Source organism: Bubalus bubalis, chromosome 1, assembly GCF_019923935.1.
Source record: "Bubalus bubalis isolate 160015118507 breed Murrah chromosome 1, NDDB_SH_1, whole genome shotgun sequence".
Taxonomy (NCBI): Eukaryota; Metazoa; Chordata; class Mammalia; order Artiodactyla; family Bovidae; genus Bubalus; species Bubalus bubalis.
Window position 1 is genome coordinate 4,141,642 of NC_059157.1, and position 22,706 is coordinate 4,164,347.

Sequence of the window (22,706 nt, forward strand, 5' to 3'; positions counted from 1 at the left end):
AATATATTTAAATATTTGAGTGTCAAGACTCAGAAAACCAAAGAGACAATTAAAAAACAAAAGTTCACCTTGTGCTTCGTTTTGTGATATCACAATAAACTTGCCAATATGGAAACACTCTTACATAGTCTCCCTGACTTACAAATGAGTTTTCTCATTTAACATTGACTAGAAAATGAACAAATCTTCAGAATAAATAGTCTCTGTTGAAGGGAGACTAAAGTCCAAGTCCACACAATGGGAAAAAGTCTTGCAGATTCAATCCTCCTTCGCAGAAGGCAATGGCACCCCACTCCAGTACTCTTGCCTGGAAAATCCCATGGACGGAGAAGCCTGGTGGGCTGCAGTCCATGGGGTCGCTAAGAGTCGGATATGACTGAGCGACTACATTTTCACTTTTCACTTTCATGCGTTGGAGAAGGAAATGGCAACCCACTCCAGTGTTCTTGCCTGGAGAATCCCAGGGATGGGGGAGCCTGGTGAGCTGCCGTCTATGGGGTCGCACAGAGTCGGACACGACTGAAGTGACTTAGCAGTAGCAGGTATGGACACAGGATAAAAAACAATACCTGACACTCAGGCCATTAGTCCTAATTAGCCCACAGCAGATATTACTAATCAATCACACACTACTGCCAAGCTCAGACACGTCAGCCACCAAAACCTATTTCAATTGGCACAGAGCTACTTGACCCTGACTCTGGGGCAGATCTACTAGAACGGGCAGGATGAATGGCTGCTCTGATAGTTAAGGTTTCTTATGTGAAAAAGAGAAAGCTACAGTAATTCAAATATATCCAGCAAAGATTCTCTGATACTTCACAGGAAAAATGTCTCTGATTTCTGGATAGAACCAAGGACTGGGCAGACCATGCATGCTCTGCATAGCTGACCATGGAACTGGAGGGAATCAAGCCTCAGACACTTACAGATGGGCATGGCTGATTCAACCGGGTGGATCTGTATCAGACCAGGGCGTGCTGAAACCTTTACCTTTCTTACTGGTTTGAAAACAGTGTATATGGAACCTGTCTAAAAATGCTATGGATAGAAAAATGACTTAATACAATGAACTGTGCTTTTCAACTGAAAAAAAAAAAACACAACATCTATGATAAATCATACAGGAAAGCCATGACACTAATATGTGGTTTTCTACAGCTAATGTTCTAAAAACAAAATGTTCTTTTGGCACGGACCTCAAAATTTGTCACGTTCTCATTAGTCTTGAGGGCAACAGTGCTACTTTATACAATTCTAACCGTCATGCAACAAGGAGAGCCTGAAATATCAGATTTCTTTTCAAACGAGCAAAAAATTGCAAACAATACATTATGACAAATACGAATATCTTCAAGTTCATATTATTCAAATTAATATTTTATTTTTTTACGTAAAAATACAATTTACGGAAAAACATCAAACCACAATGTTGAGGAATTGAAATTTATTCCATTCAGAAATAAAATATAAGAGATTGTTATAAGGTGCTACCATTTATAATATCTGTAATATCGTTTCTCATATTGGTTTCCAATGATATATATTTAATATATATTCAATGTATGCTCAAAATACATATGCTCATATATACTCAAATTATATAATTTGAACATATATATATATATATATATATATATTCTCAAAGAGCTGTGCACTAGCAAAAAGGTTTTGGAACAAAGAAACAGGATAGTTTTTAAAAATGAGCAAAACCACCTACTTTAACCCCGACACCTGGTTAGAGATGGAGCACTAGCTTTCTCACCTTTTACAGCACGTCAAATTATTAAATTTCCACCCAAACACAGCATTTTTAAAGAATATGGACACCATCATTTTTTGTCTTCAATTTTAATAAATAAGGTGTCTGTAGAGTTGACAGACATATTATAGAAGAAAATAAAGAGAACACCCTCAATGGCTCCTTCAAAGCGTATTTAAAATCCTGTTTCATGGAATCCTGCTTTGGTGGCTCCATGGAGTCCTTCTATGCACCACTGGGATACGTAATCCTTGCAGCAAAGTCAGAGGCCCCACAGCTGAGGAAGATGGGAATGGGCCTGGAAGGATGCAGGGGAGGTTCAGGATGGGCCCCGCAGGCCCCTCTGGGGCTCAGGGTCCGGCAGAGATCCTGGAGGGGACACGAAGCCAGGGAGAGGAAGTGGGCCCTGTGAGCACAGCCCACCCTGGCCCGAGCAGCCCCCTTCACAGAGCCGGCCTGGCCCAGGACAGGTCTCCCCAAACGTGCTGAATCCCGACCCTCAAGGTCTTTGCGCCTGGGCCTCACACCGACTGGTGCTCCCAGAGTGACAAGCTTGCCTTCCTCCTCCCGGGGGTTTAACATCTTCAGAAGGATTAATGCTACATAACTCACACAAGAAAGCTCTGGAAGACTTTATTATCTCCCTTTCTTGGACACTCATGGAGCTTTGCGGCTTTTGCAAAGTAGATTTCCCTCCCCCAATCCATTGTATATATATATATATATGGTAGCAATAAACTATCTGAAAATGAAATTAAGAAAACAATTCCACGAACAATAGGATTTTCAATTTGAATTTTTTTTTAGTCTCTCTGATGGAAACTGGCAAATGCCTGAAACAATAAAGTAAAAATTAACTTTTCAAAATCTGTGAAGCTAAATGAGTGTTGAAGAAATGAAATGATTAAACTTCCAGATCATTTTTTTGTAGGTGTGTAGCATTCACACTGGGAGAAGGCAATGGCACCCCACTCCAGTACTCTTGCCTGGAAAATCCCATGGACAGAGGAGCCTGGTGGGCTGCAGTCCATGGGGTCGCTAAGAGTCGGACACGACTGAGGGGCTTCACTTTCACTTGTCACTTTCATGCATCGGAGAAGGAAATGGCAACCCACTCCAGTGTTCTTGCCTGGAGAATCCCAAGGACGGGGGAGCCTGGTGGGCTGCCGTCCATGGGGTCGCTAAGAGTCGGACACGACTGAAGTGACTTAGCAGTAGCAGCATTCACACTTCTGGAGACGCTGACATTTAAATAGCACTGCTACTTTTGAGACACCCTGTACCTCTCATAACCTGGCGAGTTTCTCCGGGGAAAAGACACAGCTGTCTTTTCTTGATTTAAAGTGAGCTTGTCTTTGGTTTCTTTTTCAAGATTTTGAGGTAATATTCTCTGACAGAGCATTGTTTTCTTGAACTTGAGTGTGAAATGTAAAAGCTATTGTCATGGATATGCCACTGAGATCACTTTACTATTCCTATATGCTATTAACGTTTCACTAGTTCAGGAATCTGATTTAGGGAATGTAATCTCACTACCTTTGGGGAAGAGTCAAGTGACCACATTTCATCAGATGCGTATGTTAGATTTTAGTTTTTACAACACTGATCTACATATATAAAGTGATACATTCATTTTAGGAGGATTTCTTTGCTTGTTTCTTAACCATAATCCTAGCCAGAATTCTTATTCACCTATCAGAACATACATATAAAGATGGGGTGTGTGTGTCTGTATTTTTTTTAATGAAATAGATGTTTTGAAAACTGTGGCTTCCTCTAAGACCTTCTCTTCTAGTCTGTTTTACTTACAACATTTGTTGCCTGTGACTCATTATGTGGATTCAGGGCCCACTAACGTATCGATTATCAAGTCTGAAAAACAACAGACTAGGTATAACGAGTTAGTCAATGTCCACCGAGGTTACCCTGTAACTCTTTTCTATGCTTGCACCCCATGTGTTTTCATAGACAAGATGCAGGCAGAACAGTTCCTCTCCTACTGCAGTGAGCCCCCGGGGGCCTGTGCTGAAACGCAGCGTCTGCTTGGGCTGGGCTGGGGTGCGAGATTCTGCCTTTGTGCCTGGGGAGGTATGGATGGACCAGTCTGGGGGTAGCAGGCTAAGAAGAGGGGGTGCAGAGGAGCAGGGCGGTGTGAAACACCTCCCCACCACCGCACAGCCCTGCTGCCTCCAAGCGGGGTGGGGGTGGCCTGCGTTCACTGCAGAGGAGGCCCCCTTACGCTTTCATCTCCTCTTGTGTCCTTCCTCCAGAACCAACCTCCGCCAAAACAAGCAGGGACAAGGCCACTCTTTTGGTGACTGCTGGGAAGCCTTCTGGATGGGATCACCCCAAATTGTGGACAATTAGTTTGTCTGTCTCAGCAAAGCAGGGGCCGCAAAGATGATGCCGGCCAACCAGAGTGTGACTTACTAACCTTTTGTTTCAGGCACCTGTTAAACTGTGTAACCTACTCATCAAGGTGGACACACTCATAACACACTTCTGAATGTGACGGCAGGAAGTCCTGGCATTCAAAGCATGATTTCATAATTCTAAGCCACGGAGTCAGAATCCCCACACTAGGAAACACTGATGGTCACTGTAACTGTTCCTGGTACCATACTGGCTTTCTGCACCTCTGCCTCCAGAATTCGGAGGATACGTGCATTGATAAAATGAAAACAGTCTTAATTTTGGTGAGGCTGTCTTCTGTGGAATCATTTTGTGCACCTATCTGGAGGGACAGGGAGTGGGCTCACCCACTGCACCCAAGCGTGTACCTGGCACATACACATTTGATTAAAAACGTGAGCGTATGAGCGTGATTTTTTAAATGTGACATCTTACTTTATTAACTGATTTCTCATTACAGCATTTGCTTTCTTGAATTGAGCAGGGCGCTTTAATAAGAGGGAGGCAGAAATGAAGAATGGCACCTTCCAAATCACATGTGTTCACGATGCGGAAAGGAAGAAGGGAGGGGAAGGGAGGCAAAAGAGAGAGAGAGACAGACAGAGCAGGGCAGCGATCCCTGACCCCCGGGGGATGGGGTGGCAGGCGGAAGAGGCGGCTGACTGCGGATGCCTCTTCCCACCCCCGTGAGGAGCAGCATCTTCGTGAAGGGTAATGACAATTAATGCGGAGTTTAGGGGAGAGAGGGGATGAGGGTTGGAACTGAGGTCTAAGGCATTGGTTTTCTGGTGGGGGGGCTGGTGGTGGAAATTATGCCTCCCAGGGGACAACTGGCATCCAAGGTCCGGAGACATTTTTCACCTTCATCACTCAGGAGTGGAACACAGGGCTTCCTGCGGGTAGAGGGTAGGGAGGCTGCCCAACATTCTACAAAGCTCAGGGCAGCCCCTACAGCAAAGAACTGGCAGCCCCCAGATGTCTGCAGTGCTCAGGTTGAGACCATGACCCAGGGGTACAAAGGTAAGCCTGACAGGAGCCAGAGGAGAAGCTACTAGGAAAGACAATGCACTCGGCAGGCCCACTGGGCTATTTAGGGCACTGGGCTAGAGAGAGGGAGTCAGCGTGGATGGAGATGAGCTCAAGAAGGGGGTCCGGCATCGGCTGCCCGCCCCTTCCACTGGATCTCCAATCAATCGCCAGTGGGCTCGGTTCCGCTGCTGCCGCTGAAGGCAGCCTACGCCTCTTCCCAAGCACAGGCTGGAGAGAAGGCAGCCACCCTCGGGTGGAAACGCACCATGGGCTGCCCTGCGGGGTGACGTGCCTCTGGCGAGAAAGGCTCCCCTGCGGCGGGTGCGGACCCCGCCCCGGCGCCCGTAGGCTGGGCTTCCAACTGCCAGAAACTGCATTCCTTTGCCTTGAGGCGTGCTCTTGGCTGCCCAAGTGGCAGTCCTGAAATGCCAGGAAATCAACTGCCTCTGCAGGCAGCCCTGCACCAATGCCAGGCAAGTCTGGGTGAATAAGTCCCGGCCCCCTTGCCTCTGGGTTGGGCAACCAGGAGACCCGCTTCACACTGTCTCCCAGGGCTCTGCAGTGTGCCCACAGTGGCGAGGTGTTCGGCAACACCCCCTCACTGGCGGCTATTCCTGTCCTGTCCCCCTTCCCCCCACTCTCATATGGGTGCTTTCTTCACCGTCCCCCTAAAATAATTTGCATTTCAATTCTCAGCTCAGGGTCTGCTTCTGGGGAACCCAAACTCTAATGGCAAGTCTTTGGAAGGGACACTGGGGGTGTCGGTCACTTGATCCTCAGGTTCCTCGGATGTGGGAGATCTCTGGGTTCTCAGTCGCCCTCTCTCAGAGGGTCCGACCTTCCCACCCCCTGGTCCTGAGAACAGAATCCCGGGATCCGCTGAGCCACGGGCTCTAGACGTACTCCTTTCGGACCATCAGAAACGCGGCTCATGCCAAGTACATTCCAGTCTCTCCCACATCGTTAGCTTGAGGCTGGCAGGGAACCCAAGCACAATCCCTACGAGTCTCAAGTGCCCCTGAAGTCAAACCTCTGCAAGAACTTAAATAAGTAACACTTGACTCTGGGAGGGAGGTCTTACTCTAGTGCCGGGAACAGGCAAAGCTGGAAACAAGGGCGGCCGCGGGTCAAAAGAACTTGGACGGATTAGCGGGGGGGACCGAAAACCACAGAACAGCAACATGGATCAGCCGTTTCAAACCCGTGCAAGACAAAGGAGAGACGTGAACTGTAAGTCTTACTCTAGTGCCGGGAACAGGCAAAGCTGGAAACAAGGGCGGCCGCGGGTCAAACGAACTTGGACGGATTAGCGTGGGGGACCGAAAACCACAGAACAGCAACATGGATCAGCCGTTTCAAACCCGTGCAAGACAAAGGAGAGACGTGAACTGTAAGCCCCCTCGGGATGATGTTAAATCACTCATCTTCCCTACAGCGGGCATCCCGAGACGCTAAGGAATCTCAAGAAAATGCTCGGAGCTTGAGGCATGTGACGGCGGCCGTGTATCGAGGGCTCCCCACGCCACCAGCAGCAGCCAGTAGACACGATGCACCCGACGCCTTCCAAGGACTCCGACTCCGCGGGGACCGAGCCCTGCCCTGAGGGGGTCCCACAGTCTCTGAGGACGGGCGTGCAGCTCAGGGTCTGTCCACAGGAAGCCACTCCTAAGGGTGGCTCTTTACGAGTCCTCTGAAGCCAGTCTTCTCTGATTGTGGGTGCCGGCTGGGTTTCATCTCTGCTGAGAACATCCACTTTGGGGCCCTGATTTCTCGCCAGCATAGGTGGGGGGGACAGGGAGATCTTCTATCTCAGTTCTTAGCTGTGTAGAGCTTTTTTTTCTTTCCTTCTTTCTCTTTTCTTTAAAAAAGGGAAAAGAACAGCAGAGCTTTTCTGCCGGGCAATCTATTCCCTTATTTATAATGCAGGACAGCAGCGCCTTGTAAGTGTATATTCTGGTTCATCTGAGGACACACGGTTGTTCATTTTAAAATTAGATTCATCCTAATTATACAAAAACAGCCTGCATGTGGTTGGTCAAAACAGCAGGACAGCATTACTCAGCACCTACCTTCTGAGCCTGCCATCTAGACTCCACTAAACTTCTTTAGCACACAGCCCCTGCCCTCTTAGAACTTCAAATCCAGCAGAGAAATAGCCACCTCATTGACCGATGTGAGGTTTCGGCAATGAACAGTGAGGAAATCCATATAGTAAGAGACTTAACATGTACTATTACCTTTGGACAAAGGGTTGAAGGAAACTGTCATTAAAGGGGTACGTTTCAGCAAGGAAGAAACAGAGATCATTTGGATCACAATCCTAGTGAACCAGGGCAGGCCTGGGGAGCTCCCTGCATGAAGGATATTTGGAAGCTGGGTTGAAACAGAAGCAGGAAAAAATATATACTAGACTGTAAGGGACAGAGGGCTTCCTTGGCGGCTCAGATGGTAAAGAATCCACCTACAGTGCAGCAGACCCAAGTTCCATTCCTGGGTCAGGAAGATCCCCTGGAGAAGGAAATGGCAACCCACTCCAGTATTCTTGCCTGGAAAATCCAACGGACAGAGGAGCCTGACAGGCTACAGTCGGAAAGAGCTGGACATGACTTAGCACACACAAACAAGGGACAGAAGTTTGTTTTTGGAAAGCAGAAAAGCATCAGAGCAAGAAGCAAGAGTAGATGCTACAAAAAAAAAGTCAGTAAGTTAGTCAGCTTCAGCATCACACTCAGTCCAAGTGGGAGAACCAACTTTGTGTTCAAGAGGCTGGAGCCCTGGGCAGGTAACTGAGCATCTATTATTTTTATTTTATGCAGACCCTGAGGGTTCCCTGAGTTCAACGACTGACCACAGAACATATCTCTTGAGGCTGAAAAATTCCAGGACATCTCTAAAAAGTAGAGAAGAAAATGGCAACCCACTCCAGTATTCTTGCCTGGAAAAGCCCATGGATGGAGCAACCTGGTGGGCTTAAGTCCATGAGGTCGCAAAGAATTGGACACGACTGAGTGACAAACACTTTCACTATAAAAAGGAGACTGTTACCAGTAAATGCATCCTAATGATTTAAAACTGAAAAAAGAGTAACTAATAATACAAAGTGATCAAGGAAATTTGATTTCCTGCCTTTGGAACAATCAGGCTCCATACTTCTAGGGTGCAGGTTGACGTAACACAATCAATTTTACAACTTCTGAAATAATAAGATAACGATAAGACTGTTTCCCCATGTACTGCGCCCTCCCAGGCACTCTGGACTGGCTACACAGTTCATAACCACAATCTCATTTAGTGTCCTCAACAAGGCTGTGAAGTATCAATACTATTTTTATTGTACAGATGGGGTGGCTGGAGTTCATAGTGGTTAAGTAACTTGTCAGAGAGACTGCAAGCTAGAAGGTGGCAAAGCTGGGCATCCAACTCAATGCCTGAGTGATGCCACCCCTCTACCCATAACTCCTGATCTCCTCCCAGCGCCCCGGCTCTCAATCAGGCCAGGACCCCAGGCCCCCCATTTCCACCCTCCCTGCAATTCGCACTTTGTCTCTCAGAGAAGGGGGATGTCTCTCCTACCTGCTCTGTGACAGGGCTTTAAAATAGGGCTTTACTGGTGCCCACACTACAGGCTACCCTTTGCCCCAGGGATCCTAGTGACGGGCAGTAACCAGTGGGGCGCGACTGAGAGAAGTAGTTCTTTCTTGTGACGGGATAGCAAGGATTAGCTGGATTCAAAAAGATACATGCACCCCAAAAGCAATACTACTCACAACAGCCAAGACACGGAAATAACCTAAATATTCACCTTCAGAGGAATGGATAAAGAAGATGTCATACATATATATGATGGAAGACTGCTCAGCCATAAAAAAGAATGAACTAATGCCATTTGCAGCAACATGGATGCAACTAGAGATTATCAGACTAGGTGAAGTAAGTCAGAAAGAGAAAGACAAATACCATACAATATCACTTCCATGTGGAATCAAGAATACGGCACAAATGAACCTGTCTATGAAATAGAATCACTGACATAGAGAACAGACTGTGGTTGCCAAGAAGGATGGAGTCGGATGAGGGATGGATTGGGAGTTTGGGATTGGCAGATGCAAGCTACTATATAGATGGATAAATAATAAGGTCCTACTGTAGACCACAGGGAACTACACTCAGTATCCTATGATAAACCATAATGGAAAAGGATATTTTAAATAAATAAATATATATATAACTGAATCACTTTTCTGTACAGTAGGAATTAACAGCCTTGTAAATCAACTATATTTCAAAGAAAAAAAAGTATTAGCTGGATGTACTTGAGAGGCACTTATCAGGATTAACTTCTTCATATTGCAAGTTTTAATTTTCATAACTACTGAAAAATATTTCACAAAAATAGACTGTGCCATCAAAGACAGCCCTGCTTAGGGTAATATAAAGGCAAATGATTCTTTTTTTACCTTTTACATGTCCTTAGCATGATACCTCTGATCACTGGTTGGTCCTATTTCTTAATGAAGTACCGGTCCCTTACTCTTAGAAGATGACATTTTAATAATAATTAAACGATAAGTTTTCAAAAAGGTAAAATATGCAGAGTCAGAAGGAAAGAGCTTCTTTGTTCTTTTCACTGACCTCACTTTTATTATTCATTTCTCTCTTCCACTTCCTTTACCAGATGCATTTCTACAGAACAGGCTGAATATCTGATCAAACACATTAATACATTTATAATTTGGGAAGAAAACAAGCAAATATCCTTTTTGACTTAAAAAAACTGGGCTTCTCCATTGTAGTAAGGAATGATAAATAGAATAAATACTAGGAAACTTGCTATTTTTAGTCAAGATATTATGTAATGAGTCATTTATTTAAACTGTCTAAAGCTCTGTAAAACGATTCCAGGAAAATGGCTTCAACTCCTCTGTCAGCACCAAGAATCAGCTCTGCCCTCTGCTTCCTGATAGCTCCACTTTTCATTTTAGTTTCCTTTAAAAAAATGCACAAATGAGGACCTCCTGTACAGCCCAGGGAGCTCTGCTCGGTGCTCTGTGGTGACCTAAATGCCAAGGAAATCCAAGAAAGAGTGGATGTATGTATGTACCTATCTGTGTCAGTCACTGAGTCGTATTCAACTCCCTGTGACTCCGTGGACTGTAGCCCAGCCCCGCCAGGTTCCTCTGTCCACCGAGTTCTCCAGGCAAGAACACTGGACAGGGTTGCCATTGCCTTTTCCAGGAGATCTTCCTGATCCAGGGATTGAACCCAGGTCTTCTGCTTTGCAGGCAGACTCTTTACCATCTGAGCCACCAGGGAAGGCCTTATGTATATGTAAGGCTGATTTACTTTGCTGTACAGCAGAAACTAACACAATATTGTAAGAAACTCTTCTCCAGTGAAAAATTTTAGAATGTATCAGCATCATTAGTAATGTGCCAGTTACACCAGGCTTGATCAGTAAACTCCCAACACTATATACATATTATGACCCACACAGATTTATCAAGAAGTTCAAGATGACAGTCAAAGACTCAAAGGAAAAGGCAGGTGTAGGCAGATTAAAAGTGACCCCGTAAGAGCGAGCAGGAAGGGAGAAAATAGATCTGGGTCAGCTAGGAGGGCAATCCTGCACTAAAACCCAGACGTCACTATGGAGAGGTTTCCACCATGTAATGCCTGGTGGGCTGCCATCTCTGGGATCGCAAAGAGTCGGACACGACTGAAGTGACTTAGTAGCAGCAGCAGCAACACCTCCAAAAGCACCAAGACAGCGCTCTGAGGAGAGCCTCCCAAGAACTGAAAAAGAGTGGCAGAGGGGGGCAGATGACTCCCGCCCCAGCCCAGGGCCATCCGGGAGGCGGGGCTGCATGTCCCCTGCCACTTCACCAGGTGTGGGCAGGTGATCGCTGTCGCTGGCGGAAGTGGAGCAAAACGATGCTGTGTCCCTTCCAAGCCGAGGCAGGGAAGAGGCCCGCTCTGCACCATCCCTTCCCTTCTAGGGGTCTGACACAGTGAGGACGTGACCTCGGAAGCCTTGAGCTGGAGACGGAGGGACCAAGACGCAGGAAATCCGGAGTCTCCGAAATTCACACAGAGCAGAGCCCCCAGTGAATCGGGAACAGCAATCTTCAACTTCACGTGTGTGAAAGATACAATTTTACTTTCTTTAGCCCCTACCCGTTTTTTGCTTTTTTTTTTTCCAAAGCTTGATGTTTTCCTAACCAACACATATGGAGAGAAAAGGTAAGTGTCTCAATCACTTGAAATAATGCATCGAGTTTCTTTGTGCATAGAATTTGATAGAATCATAGATTTTTAAGGCTAAAGTTGTACAGCCCAATTCTAGCAGCTACTGGCCACCAATGGCAATTGAAAACTTGAAATGTGGCTAGCTGAGGCTGAGATCTGCTACAAGTGTAAAATATATACCAGATACTGCAGGTTTAATACAAAAAAGTAAAAATCTCATTATTATTTCATATTATGTCAGTAATTTTTGAATATATTAGATGAAATAAAATATACTGTTGAAATCAAACACACTGGTTGCTTTTTTACTAATTTATAATGTGGCTACTAGAAGATTTTAAACTGCCTATGTGGTTCACTTTATATTTCTATTGGACTCCTGCTGGGATAGTAGGTGTCAGCAAATTACATGGCACTGTTTTTGTAAATAAAGCTTTATTGGTACAGAGCCATGACTATTTACATACTACCTATGGCTGCTTTTCCACTACAGAGTAGCTGAAAAGTAGGACTCTCAGAGTAGTCCTGAAAAGCTCAACATTTGTATTATAATGGCTTATTATACAAAGTGTTTGTAGAAGATCTGTTTTGGGTTACTAAGAAATAAGACCAACCAATGATAAGAAGTATCATGCTAAGGACATATAGAAGGAAAAGAAATAATTGTTTGTCTTTGTATCACCCGAGGTAGGGCTGTCCTTGACTTACAAGGGTTGTCCTTGTAAAATATTTGCAATATTTTTGAAAATTAAAATTTGCAATATGAAGAACTTAATCCTGATAATACCCAGATAAAGAATAACTTTGAAATTGCCTAATTCACCTACTCTAACTACTTCATGACTAAGGAAATTAAAGCTCAGATAAGTGAAGAGACTTGTCCAAAATATTTTTACTCTAAATTAAGTGGTATTTCCATAAGGTCATTATCATTCATTCACTCACTGATTCATACTCTCCACCCATCTCTAATTTTCATCATTAAAGTATTAAAATCCCTATCAGAAAATCAACACTTAATAGCAGAGGAACCCTTGAGTAATATTGAGCAACAAATAGGCTGTAAGATAGTTTTTAAATTAAGCTTCATTTGAAAATACTTTAAAGAGAACCTATCATGTAATCTGCTTTCAAATTAAACTTGAAATTACCCCAAACGTAGAGCCAGCTTGCTAAAAATATTCCTTATTGGAATTAAATGTTAAAAATTTGCCACATCTTGGAGAATGTGAAATCTGTTCCCCAAGACTTCACAGCAACATATAACTGCCTCTGTTCTAGCAGCTACCCTCATGTCAGTATATTATTCTAGAACCTTTCACTGGGCTCGCCATTTCCAGTCTCCATCCCACTCAAGACCTACTCCAAAAAAGCCCTTTCAAAATAAAACTCTCATACGCTGACCCTTAGTCTCTTCAAGATAAAACCCACTTTCCTTATTTGGCTTCAAAAGCCTTCATCATGTGGCTCCCACCTGCCCCCATGGCCTCATTTACTGTCCTCTGCACATCCAACTAAGCTCCTTGCAATCCCCGAATGTGTCATACTTCTATCCCATTTCATACACTTGCATATGGTTTTCCTACTCCTAGAACTCTCCCCACCCCCCGTACATTGTACTTACTCCATCACAGAACTTGTCTATATTGTAATTGATTGTAACTGTGGAAGCATTAATTCTACCTCTGTCGGAGCAGTTAATATTTAACACCTCACTGCAGGTCCAGTGCTATGTTACTTCATTTAATCTTTACTGTGTTATAGAGGAGATAGGGGCACAAGCAACAAAGTCAGGGGAAGACAAGATAGGAACCCACACATCACCACTCTTAGCCAGGTTTTTAATTCTACACCAGTGGTTTTCAGTGGAGGTGATTTTGCTCCCATGAGACATCTGGCAATATCTGGAGACATTTTTCAATAGCTGCAAGTATCTAGTGGGGTAAGAGGCCAGTGATGCTGCTAAATATCCTATAATACACAGCACAGCTCCTCATAGGAAAGAATTGTTCAGTCCCAAATGTCAATGATTCAGAGGCTCAGAAACACTGCTGCTGCTGCTGCTAAGTCACTTCAGTCGTGTCCGACTCTGTGCGACCCCATAGACGGCAGCGCACCAGGCTCCCCCGTCCCTGGGATTCTCCAGGCAAGAACACTGGAGTGTTCTGCTCTATGCTAAATTAATGCCTGTAGACTGACCCAGGAGACTGAGCATCTTTATATCAAGGATCTTTAAATGTTCACCATGGGGTCTCGGAACCTACCATAGAGCCTGGTACCCAGTAGATGCCCAGTGTGTATAGGATGGATGGATGGATGGATGAATGCAGGAATGGAGGGATTAATGGATGGATGGGTGAGTGGATGGGGGTGGATGTAGAGATAGAGGGCTGGATTGAGGAATGGATAGATTTCGGGAGAAAAGAAACAAGTTGAGTTTTTAAAGGCTTGGTTTCTGTGGCACCTGAAATAAAAATAAATCGGAAAACACATTTTTAATTAACAGTAAATGAATTCATATAGAGTACATTCCAGAGGATGCCTTAGCCTTAGCAATACATCACGTGTATGAATCTGTAGTGTGAGATCACATTAACAAGCTAAGGGCCTAGGAGTATCTTTTCAAGAGTCCCTCACAGGTACTACACTATAGGATAAATTGATATGTTCATCATCCACACAGGCCATAATTTACATTGTTTTTTTTTGAGATTTCCTGTATAAGGTTCCCCTGATATCTTTAAAAATAATAATAATAAAACACAAATAATACAAAGATATACAACCGTATGCTTCCTCCTGTTGTAACTACAATTCAGATATAAATACATTATTCTAGGTTTCCAGACGCTGGGAGTAAAATAAGGAGGAGAAATTACAATGAAGCTGATGCGAAATTCAGAAAAGTAAACAAAAACATATAAGGCAGAAATAAACCATTCTATGCCTGGAGTCAATTAATTTATCTAAATACCAGAAATGAAGTCAAGAAAAGATATTTTATGGTTATAACATTCTTAAAGTAATAGCAATTTAGCCTAATTTTTATATCATCACAGTGGCAGCATTAAATACTATTGAATACAAACTGATAGATTTTTCTACAGAAGAGCATAAAGGTTCACTGTGAGTGATCGCTTGTCATAAAATGTAGTAGAAGGGGCGTCCCTGGTGGCTCAGTGGTAAAGAATCCGCCTGCCAATGCAGAAGACATGGGTTTTATCCCTGATCTCGGAAGAGCCCACGTGCAGAGGAGTAACGAGGCCCAGGAGCCACAACCTCTGAGCCCATGCGCCTGGAGCCCGTGTGCCTGGAGCCCGTGTGCTCTGCACCAGGAGAAGCCACTGCCGTGAGCAGCCTGTGCATGGCAACGAGAGGGTGGCCCCCACTTGCCACTGCCAGAGAAAGTCCCGGCAGCAACAAATACCCAGCACAGCCAAAAATAAATAAGTAATTTTAATTAAAAAATGTAGCAGAAGTTAAAGCCTGCCTGCTAAGCCACCACAGCCGTGTCCAACTCTGCGACCCCATGGACTACAGCTCCCCAGGCCCCTCTGTCCATGGGATTCTCCAGGCAGGGATACTGGAATGGGTTCTCATGCTCTAAAGCAGATGGGACTAATTTTTCGGGAAAGAATCTGTCTGCAGTGCAGATGACCCGGGTTCGATCCCTGGGTTGGGAAGATCCCCTGGAGAAGGAAATGGCAACCCACTCCAGTATCCTTTCGTGGAAAATCTCATGGACAGAGGAGCCTGGTGGGCTGCAGTCCATGGGGTCGCAAAGAGTCGGGCACGACTGAGTGACTAACACCATGAATTATTCCTCACAATCTTTTGCATCCAACTTTGGCCATTTGTGGCCACACACACACACGAGAATATGGTGATCAAATACGTTTTGGCACATGCTGCCCCTGTACACGAGCATAAAAAGCAGGCTCTGGAAACACTTGCATTAAGTTGTTAACCTGAGGACTTCCCATAGAGTAACCAGTATAAACTAAAATCAGGATGTGCCCAGACATTCAGGAGCGTGGAGGAGGACGGAAATTGACGACAGGCTTTGCAGCTGGGGACATCAGCACGGCTGTGGCGTCTCTCGCCGTGGGAACCGCGGCTGCAGCCAGAGACGAGCAGTGCCTTTCTCGCTGTACATGAGAACAGGACACAGACTTGTCAGAGGAGCCTCTGCGGGTATGGACATGCAAGTGGGGAGATACTGATGCAGACGGGAGAGAGAAAGGAAAATGCTGACCCGAGCCCAAGAACGTCACGATCGCTAACCTCAATCATGAACTGCTGAGCAGCTGTTCTGAACAACCAGGGCTGAAATCTGGGGAAACAGCCTTGAGACAAACGAAAGGAAGGAGGAGTATATCAGGACCTTCCCGGGAACCACTGAACAACCTACGTCACAAGCGTCAGAAGACGCAATGGGATCCGAAGATGACGATCACACAGCCTGCCATCCAAACAAGGGCTGTCTTCTCCACTCTCCTCAACACAGACACTCCTGGGCCTCCAGAGGAGTCAGACAGCGTACTTCTCAAATGAAGAAGATATACCTGCAGTCGATCAGCGTATCTGTCCATGCTTTTGCTTTCATCTGCTCATCATTCATGACTTTCTGAATAAAAAACCCTGCATTCTTGATCACAGAAGAGAAGCCATGATACCTGAAAGCTCTTTTTTTTTTTAAACTAGGAAGTTGAGTAATTAGTTCAGTTCAGTCCTTTCCTAATTGTTATATGTGCCCCATCTACAGTCCACTTTTAGCATACACACACACACATGCAGGAACACACATGCATATGTTATTCTACATATTACTATACAGTTATCTACACAATGCAAATAATACAAATATTACTGTATGCACTGTATACACCTATATATATCCATACATGTATATGTATATGTCAGAGCATCTGTCATGAAGGAAAAGCTACAGTATGCTTCCTGGGAGAGAGTCAAGCTCCTGGGTCCTAATTCCTGGGTCTCCTGACTTGTCACTTGAAAAGGATACTTAGGTTCAGAGCAGAGCTCAGTTTCTCACTCAATAAAAATAGTACCACAGAAGAAGAGCTGCCAGGACATAAAGTCTCCAAAGTGCCTTGAAATTAGGACAGTATGGACCAAACAATGGAGAAGGCAATGGCAACCCACTCCAGTACTCTTGCCTGGAAAATCCCATGGGCGGAGGAGCCTGGTAGGCTGCAGTCCATGGGGTCTCGAAGAGCAGGACATGACAGAAGCGACTTAGCAGCAGCAGCAGCAGCAGGACCAAACAACATGAGCATTAAATGTAGTTCACGATTCTAGCTGTCAGTTGGGCAGATTCCTGAGAAGACGTGGAAATACTATTTGTGACTCGGTAATGTGCACATTCCTCCTCGCCCCCACTGGCCTAAATGTCACAACTGACTAACACTTTAGGCCCTTAAGGTGGAGAGTAAGCATCCTTAATCAGAGATGCACCAGCCTAAACGTATTCAATCCCAGACCACATGGATCCCAAGAAAGTCCTGGGTGAATCATGCTGCAATTTACACTTATATACATGGGTGGGAAACCTCACAAAACCATCGCCTCCTCAGATTAATAGAAGTTTATTTTATTTAGGGGGCCACGTGAGGGACCCCGACAGGCATTCCATTCCATCACAGTGGAGACCATTTCAGAATCTCTCTGCATTAACATCACCTAGTGTCTCACAGCTCACTAGGCTACATGCTGAGCTGCAGAGCAACTAGAGGGGCCAGGCACACAGTAGGTACACAAATCTTTGTAGCCTGAAAGAGAAATCAAATCAGGTAATTAAAATGAATTTAAATAAAGCAAGGAGTTCACCTGCCGTCTGTTGTTCAAGCAGCTCAGACACGAGAATAAGCTCTTCTAGCAAAATTCTCAACAACTGAGCGACTTCCCTTTCACTTTTTACTTTCATGCATTGGAGAAGGAAATGGCAACCCACTCCAGTGTCCTTGCCTGGAGAATCCCAAGGACAGGGGAGCCTGGTGGGCTTCCATCTATGGGGTCGCACAGAGTTGGACACGACTGAAGCGACCTAGCAGCAGCAGCAGCAGCAGCAAAATTCTCTGCTGTGATATGGACATACAATGTAAGCCAGACAGCAAACATTCACTTGAACAAAACTAAGTCAGAAGATGACACCAGACACGGTACCAGACAGGACAGAGAAACACGTTCCCTTCTGCCCCTCCCATTCATTCTTCCAAAGGAGCATCTCCCTGAGCACAGATGTCAAAGCCTTGGCTAGATGCGCTATGAGTCAAGGATGAGGAAACCCACAACCCATCATCACAGTTCAGAGGGGAAGACAGAGATGAAACAGACAGAAACAAACAAACTGTCCTGCAGGTCGATAACCACACAGTGTGTGTGCGTGCGCTTAGTCACGTCTGACCCTCTGCAATGCCATGGACTGTAGCCCGCCAGGTTCCTCTGTCCATGGGGTTCTCCAGGCAAGAATACTGGAGGGGGTTGCCATTTCCTACTCCAGGCGATCTCCCCCACCCAGGGATCGACCCTGCGTCTCTTGTGTCTCCTACACTGGCAGGCAGGTTCTCTATCACCGTGCCACCTGGCAATACAGATTAACACACAAAGCATCAGGGCCACCTGCTGAGAGAGGTTTATAGCCATAGGGCCATCTTCCAGTACCTGGACCTGAACCGCCCTCTCAGACTGCTCCAGTTCAAAAGCTTGGCTGAGACACTGGATATTTGAGAAAGTCAGCCTAAAGAACATGTTAACCATTCATTCCTCTAGGTCTGAGCTCTATTTCTGCACTAGGGACAGCATCCAAAATCTCTACCACTGAGCATCAGAGCTCAGGCCCCCACAAATAAAGTCCCACTAGGTGACTTTCCATTACTATACTTTCTGCATCGTTATTTCTCTTACAGGTTGGCAAAAGACTTTACCACATAAAGAGCTTTACTTCATTTTCTGTAGAAATGAAGTTCAAGTTACGTGACAGGATATTTCATGGGAGTATAACTGGTTGGCATGCGTGTAGAGGTAACCCTTTACAAATGTTATCTGATTTATCCTCACAGGTTCTGTACATACTTGCCACCTCAGTGGCCCCCTCCCCGCCTTTTCTTTTCTGTTAACTTGGACACAGAAGTTAAGAGCTAAATTAAAAACTGAAACGCAATAAGCACTTATTTCAGTTTAATTTATGCCTAAGATTTTGATCTCTCTTCCTTCATCATTTTTTACTGGTCTCATCACTTTGTGGGCTTTTTTTTTTTACTCTGTATTTACTGATACACGTTTCTGGAAGTCAATACTCTGTAAACAAAAATAAATGAGCAGAACCATCCACTGTAATTTCCTTTTAGTCTCAACTGTCACAAGAGTTCTCATGAATAGCTAATTTGAAGACGCCCCCTTGGGTATCACACCTCCGTCACTTGGAAACTCAGATAGTGTAATATTTCCCATAATTATCAGGTTCAGAATCTGTTTATGAAACGGGGCAAGGAGACAGGAAAGAGGCTGGCTGACTGAACTTACATGCACGGTAGCGGCCCAGGGTATTTCCTAATCTACCAGCAAGGGGATATTTGTATCGTGTGCTGGGTCTTGAAAGTCCCATTCGCCCCTTCCCCAACAGCTACTTTTGCAGACCAGTGACACCACCACATGCCCTTGGGCCCCTTGGGGCTGCCAAGGCCAAAGGCACTGCCAGAACCTGCGAGGTGAGAAGGCATTGCGATCATCCAGTGATGTCTGCTCCCTGGAATCTCACTCTCAGCACTGACAATGCCTCTGGAACTCATAAAGAGTCTGCTGAAATCCAGGGAGCTGAAGGTCAATGTCTTCAGGGAATGAAGGTAACATGTAAGACAAACCGCTGCTGAGGGTTTCCAGGCACTCAAGGCAAATGCCCCCAGGAAGAGCTCACAGAAATAACTCTGAGTTGTCACTACACAAAACAGGGCCAGCTTTCGTATCAAAGGAGAGAAACTGAGCCATATACACGTGGCGCACACACAGGTACAGACCTTGGCACACCCCATCCATTCTCACTCAGATGCTTACTTAAGTATTTGCGGGAACACGGGGTTTGGGCACAACCATTTATTTACTCAACAAAGGTTTATCCAGCACCTACTTGTGTGCTAAGCACCGGTCAAGATGCTAGATAATTATGAGTAAACAAGGTAGTCAAGACTCTTTTTCTCATGGACTCTATATTCTAGACAGGGGAGACAAGTATTCAACAAGTAGCAACTGAAATGAACAATTCAGATACCAAATAACACCACGGAAGAGGGATAAAGGTAAGCAAAAACAATGCAAGGGTTCTGAGAAGCAATGGGAGCCTGCCTTTGCTCCAATGTCAGGGAAGCGCTCTTAAAAGAAGCAACACATAGTCTTACAGTACAATGACAAAAAGGAGCTCAAGAAACCAATCAGCTTTACTCTGATTTCCTTCAAAAAGATGAGCATACTAAAACGAAATGTGCAATATCACTTATGGCTCCACACACCATGTTTCAGCAAGTGCAAAAATCCCAGGAAAGGAAAAGGATCCATGACTTTCTCCACTGGGAAGGAAAGTTCAAGAAACCTCCTTTTCCCAAAGTTGCTAAAAGGGATCTTTCTTAATTTGCCTCTATAGCAGAATTTGCTACAAAGAGTCTAAAGAGGGGTAAATGGAATGCTAATTTCTCTTTTAATGTCAGTTACTTTATAAAAAGCATTTTTCAATGTCAATAAAATTATGCCTTTGCATTGTAATGCCAATAGGAATTGCTTTATTTAGGAAAAGTCTATGGCTAAATTCAGTATCATTTGTTTTCACTTATTGAAAAATAGAAGCAAATCACATTTACTATCAGATGGCACAACTTCAACACACAATTAAACTTTGAAACTCATTAAGATTCTGATGATATCTATTCAACATGCACAAATAATAAGTGACTGTTCACCAATGCCTTCCCATATCTCATCTTGAATGTTGCTTGATATTGAATTTCTGTCCAAGTCAAATAAAATGCTTAGCCAGCTGGCATGAAAACTCCTGAAAACATCCACTGCTTAGAATAACTTTCATTAAAACACCTTTTTCTTTCGTGTTTCCTAGTCCCTGCCTTGTTTCAGAATCGGAGAGGCGAGCAGCAGTGAATCAGGGAGCTGATCTGTCACTGTGAATATCCAGAATGAATCCGTGAAATATTCTAACATGCAATTTGTATCACTGTGCAATCCAGAGCATGCTACATATTACTGCAATGGAAATATTCATACTAAAAGAAGGCCAAATAAAATTATTGCCCCAAAGGTCTACATTACCCAATATACTGATACTATTAGAAACTGCTGTGCTCTGTTATTAATACACTGTCCAAGGAATGCTGAATTTCTTGAACTTCAAAACAGGTCTTTAACTGACTCTCACAAGCACCTAGGATCAATAACATGCTAAGGGGAAGACTTTGTTTCATGTATTTACTAGGCTTAGTGTTTGAATCTTCACAAATTCTGTGTGTGAGAAGGGCGGATGTCTGCTCAGGTAAACGCTTGTCTCTTCCTTCGCTTCACTTGACGAAACTGTCATGCTTCCAGACCCCACCTTGAACATTTCCCATTTGGGGAAAATTCTACATTGAACCTTCCAGACCCAAAACACTCACCCCACCTTCACTGAAAACAAATCAGAAGACTTAAGATTTAACAGTAATAAGAACCTGATGATGGTCGCTGGAAAATAAAAAGGACCACATCCACCAGGAGTAAAAACTCCCCCAAATGAGACCTTTTCTGAGGGGTGGCGGGGGTGGGGGAGAGCGCGCAGCTGGCACCACTGCGCGGATCGGAACCGACTCGAGACGGCCCAGGGGAAGATGCTGCGTCAAGAGAAGCGAAGCAAGAAGCGCGACCCGGAGGCAAGCGAAATCATCCGTAAATCCCCGAGGAGGTGGGCAGACGCCAAGTCGCCAGGCGCGGGCACCGGCGCACGCCACCCGCGGGGTCCGTGCCGCCTGCAAAGCCCTGAGCTCCGGGGCAGCAGAACAGGGGCGGGGGGACCCGCCGTCCCTTTAAACCGGCTCCGCCGCCACCCCCCGCCCCCGCCCCTCAGCCCCGCTGTCTGCCAACCTTTTCCGAACCCTCGTGTCATAGAACTTCCTTATCATGGAAACTTCCACTGGGTTCGGCGCCGAGGATGCCAAACTCCGGGTCACAAGGAGGCTGGCAACCAGCCGGGGCTTGGGGTCCGAGGGCCACGGCCGCCCCAGCCGCCCCGCTCCGCCGCTGCCCACGCCGCGGCTCCCCGAGGGTGCCCGAGCCGGAGGGCACCTCCTCCCCGCGGCGGGGCGCGGAGCCCCGGGGGCGGGCGCCCGGCGGCTGACACCCCACCCACGCCCGCCCGCCCGCGCGCTCGGCGTCGCCGCTCGCACCCCGAGGGGTTCCCGCGACACCCCCGCCCGCCCGCCCTCCGGACAGCCGGGACTGTCGCCCCCGCACCCCCGCCTCCGCGCCGTCCTCTCGCCGAATTACCGGGGCGCTGGAGCCGGCCGGGTGGGGCGCCCCCGCCGGGGGAGGCAGCCTGCGGGCGCTGCCCGAGCCCGGAGCTGGAGGGCCGCTTCCCCGGCGCACTCGCCTTATTCATGCAAAGTTAATCCCCGCCGCGTCACGGCCGCCCGCCGGAGGACGCGCGCCCGCCTTGGCCGAGCCCCGCAGTCTCCACCCTCCTCCGCCCCCTCCTCCCGGCGGCGGGGTCCCGGGAGCGCGTCCTGCAAAATGTCAACTCCCCGGGCGGAGAGGGGCGGCCGGGCCGGGGCCGCGCCGCCCGCCGGGGCCGCTCCACTTTTATAGGCGCGGGCGGCGAGCGCGGCCCGGCCGCCGAGTCCCCGCCTCTCGGGCCCGCGCGCCCGGCCCGCTTCGGGCCGTTGCCCTCCTCCGGCCCCGGCGCCCGCGCCGCGTCTGCCAGCCGGTGACCTGGTTTCCCCTCCGGCCCGCCCGGCGGCGGCGGCGGCGGCGGCCCGGAGCAGGCCGGCCCGGCTCCTCCCGGGGCGCTGCGAGGAAATGGCCTCCCGGCCGCGCGCCCCGGGCGCCCGCCGGCCCCCGACGCCCCCACCCCGACGCGCCCGCCGCGCCCGGCCCGCGCCCCCCAGCCCCGCGCACCCGGCCCGCGCCGCCCGGCTCACCGCCTCCGCACCTGCCGCCCCAGGTGCGGGCGCCCCGGGCCCCGTCCCGGCCGTGCCCTCCACCCCGG

The 22,706-nt window shown here is 46.8% G+C and overlaps 2 protein-coding genes across 6 annotated transcripts in view; one reads left to right on the forward strand and one right to left on the reverse strand.

The window, feature by feature from the left end:
* The window catches only part of THRB (thyroid hormone receptor beta), a 446,263-nt gene that overhangs the window by 423,051 nt on the left and 506 nt on the right, over nt 1-22,706 (reverse strand). The window contains exon 1 of one of the 5 annotated variants that reach the window (XM_025273019.3): nt 21,989-22,265. The exons of 2 other annotated variants lie outside the window; for them this stretch is intronic. The gene's annotated coding sequence lies outside the window, so the exon portion shown is untranslated. Of the gene's footprint in view, nt 1-21,586; nt 21,827-21,988; nt 22,266-22,706 lie in introns of those variants that run through there. 2 more of the 5 variants (XM_044924544.2, XM_025273175.3) reach the window with 2 other exon arrangements.
* On the forward strand, nt 21,334-22,110 carry LOC112585641 (basic proline-rich protein-like). Its single transcript, XM_025288433.2, has one exon. The coding sequence runs from the start codon at nt 21,334-21,336 to the stop codon at nt 22,108-22,110; it is 777 nt and encodes a 258-aa protein (XP_025144218.2).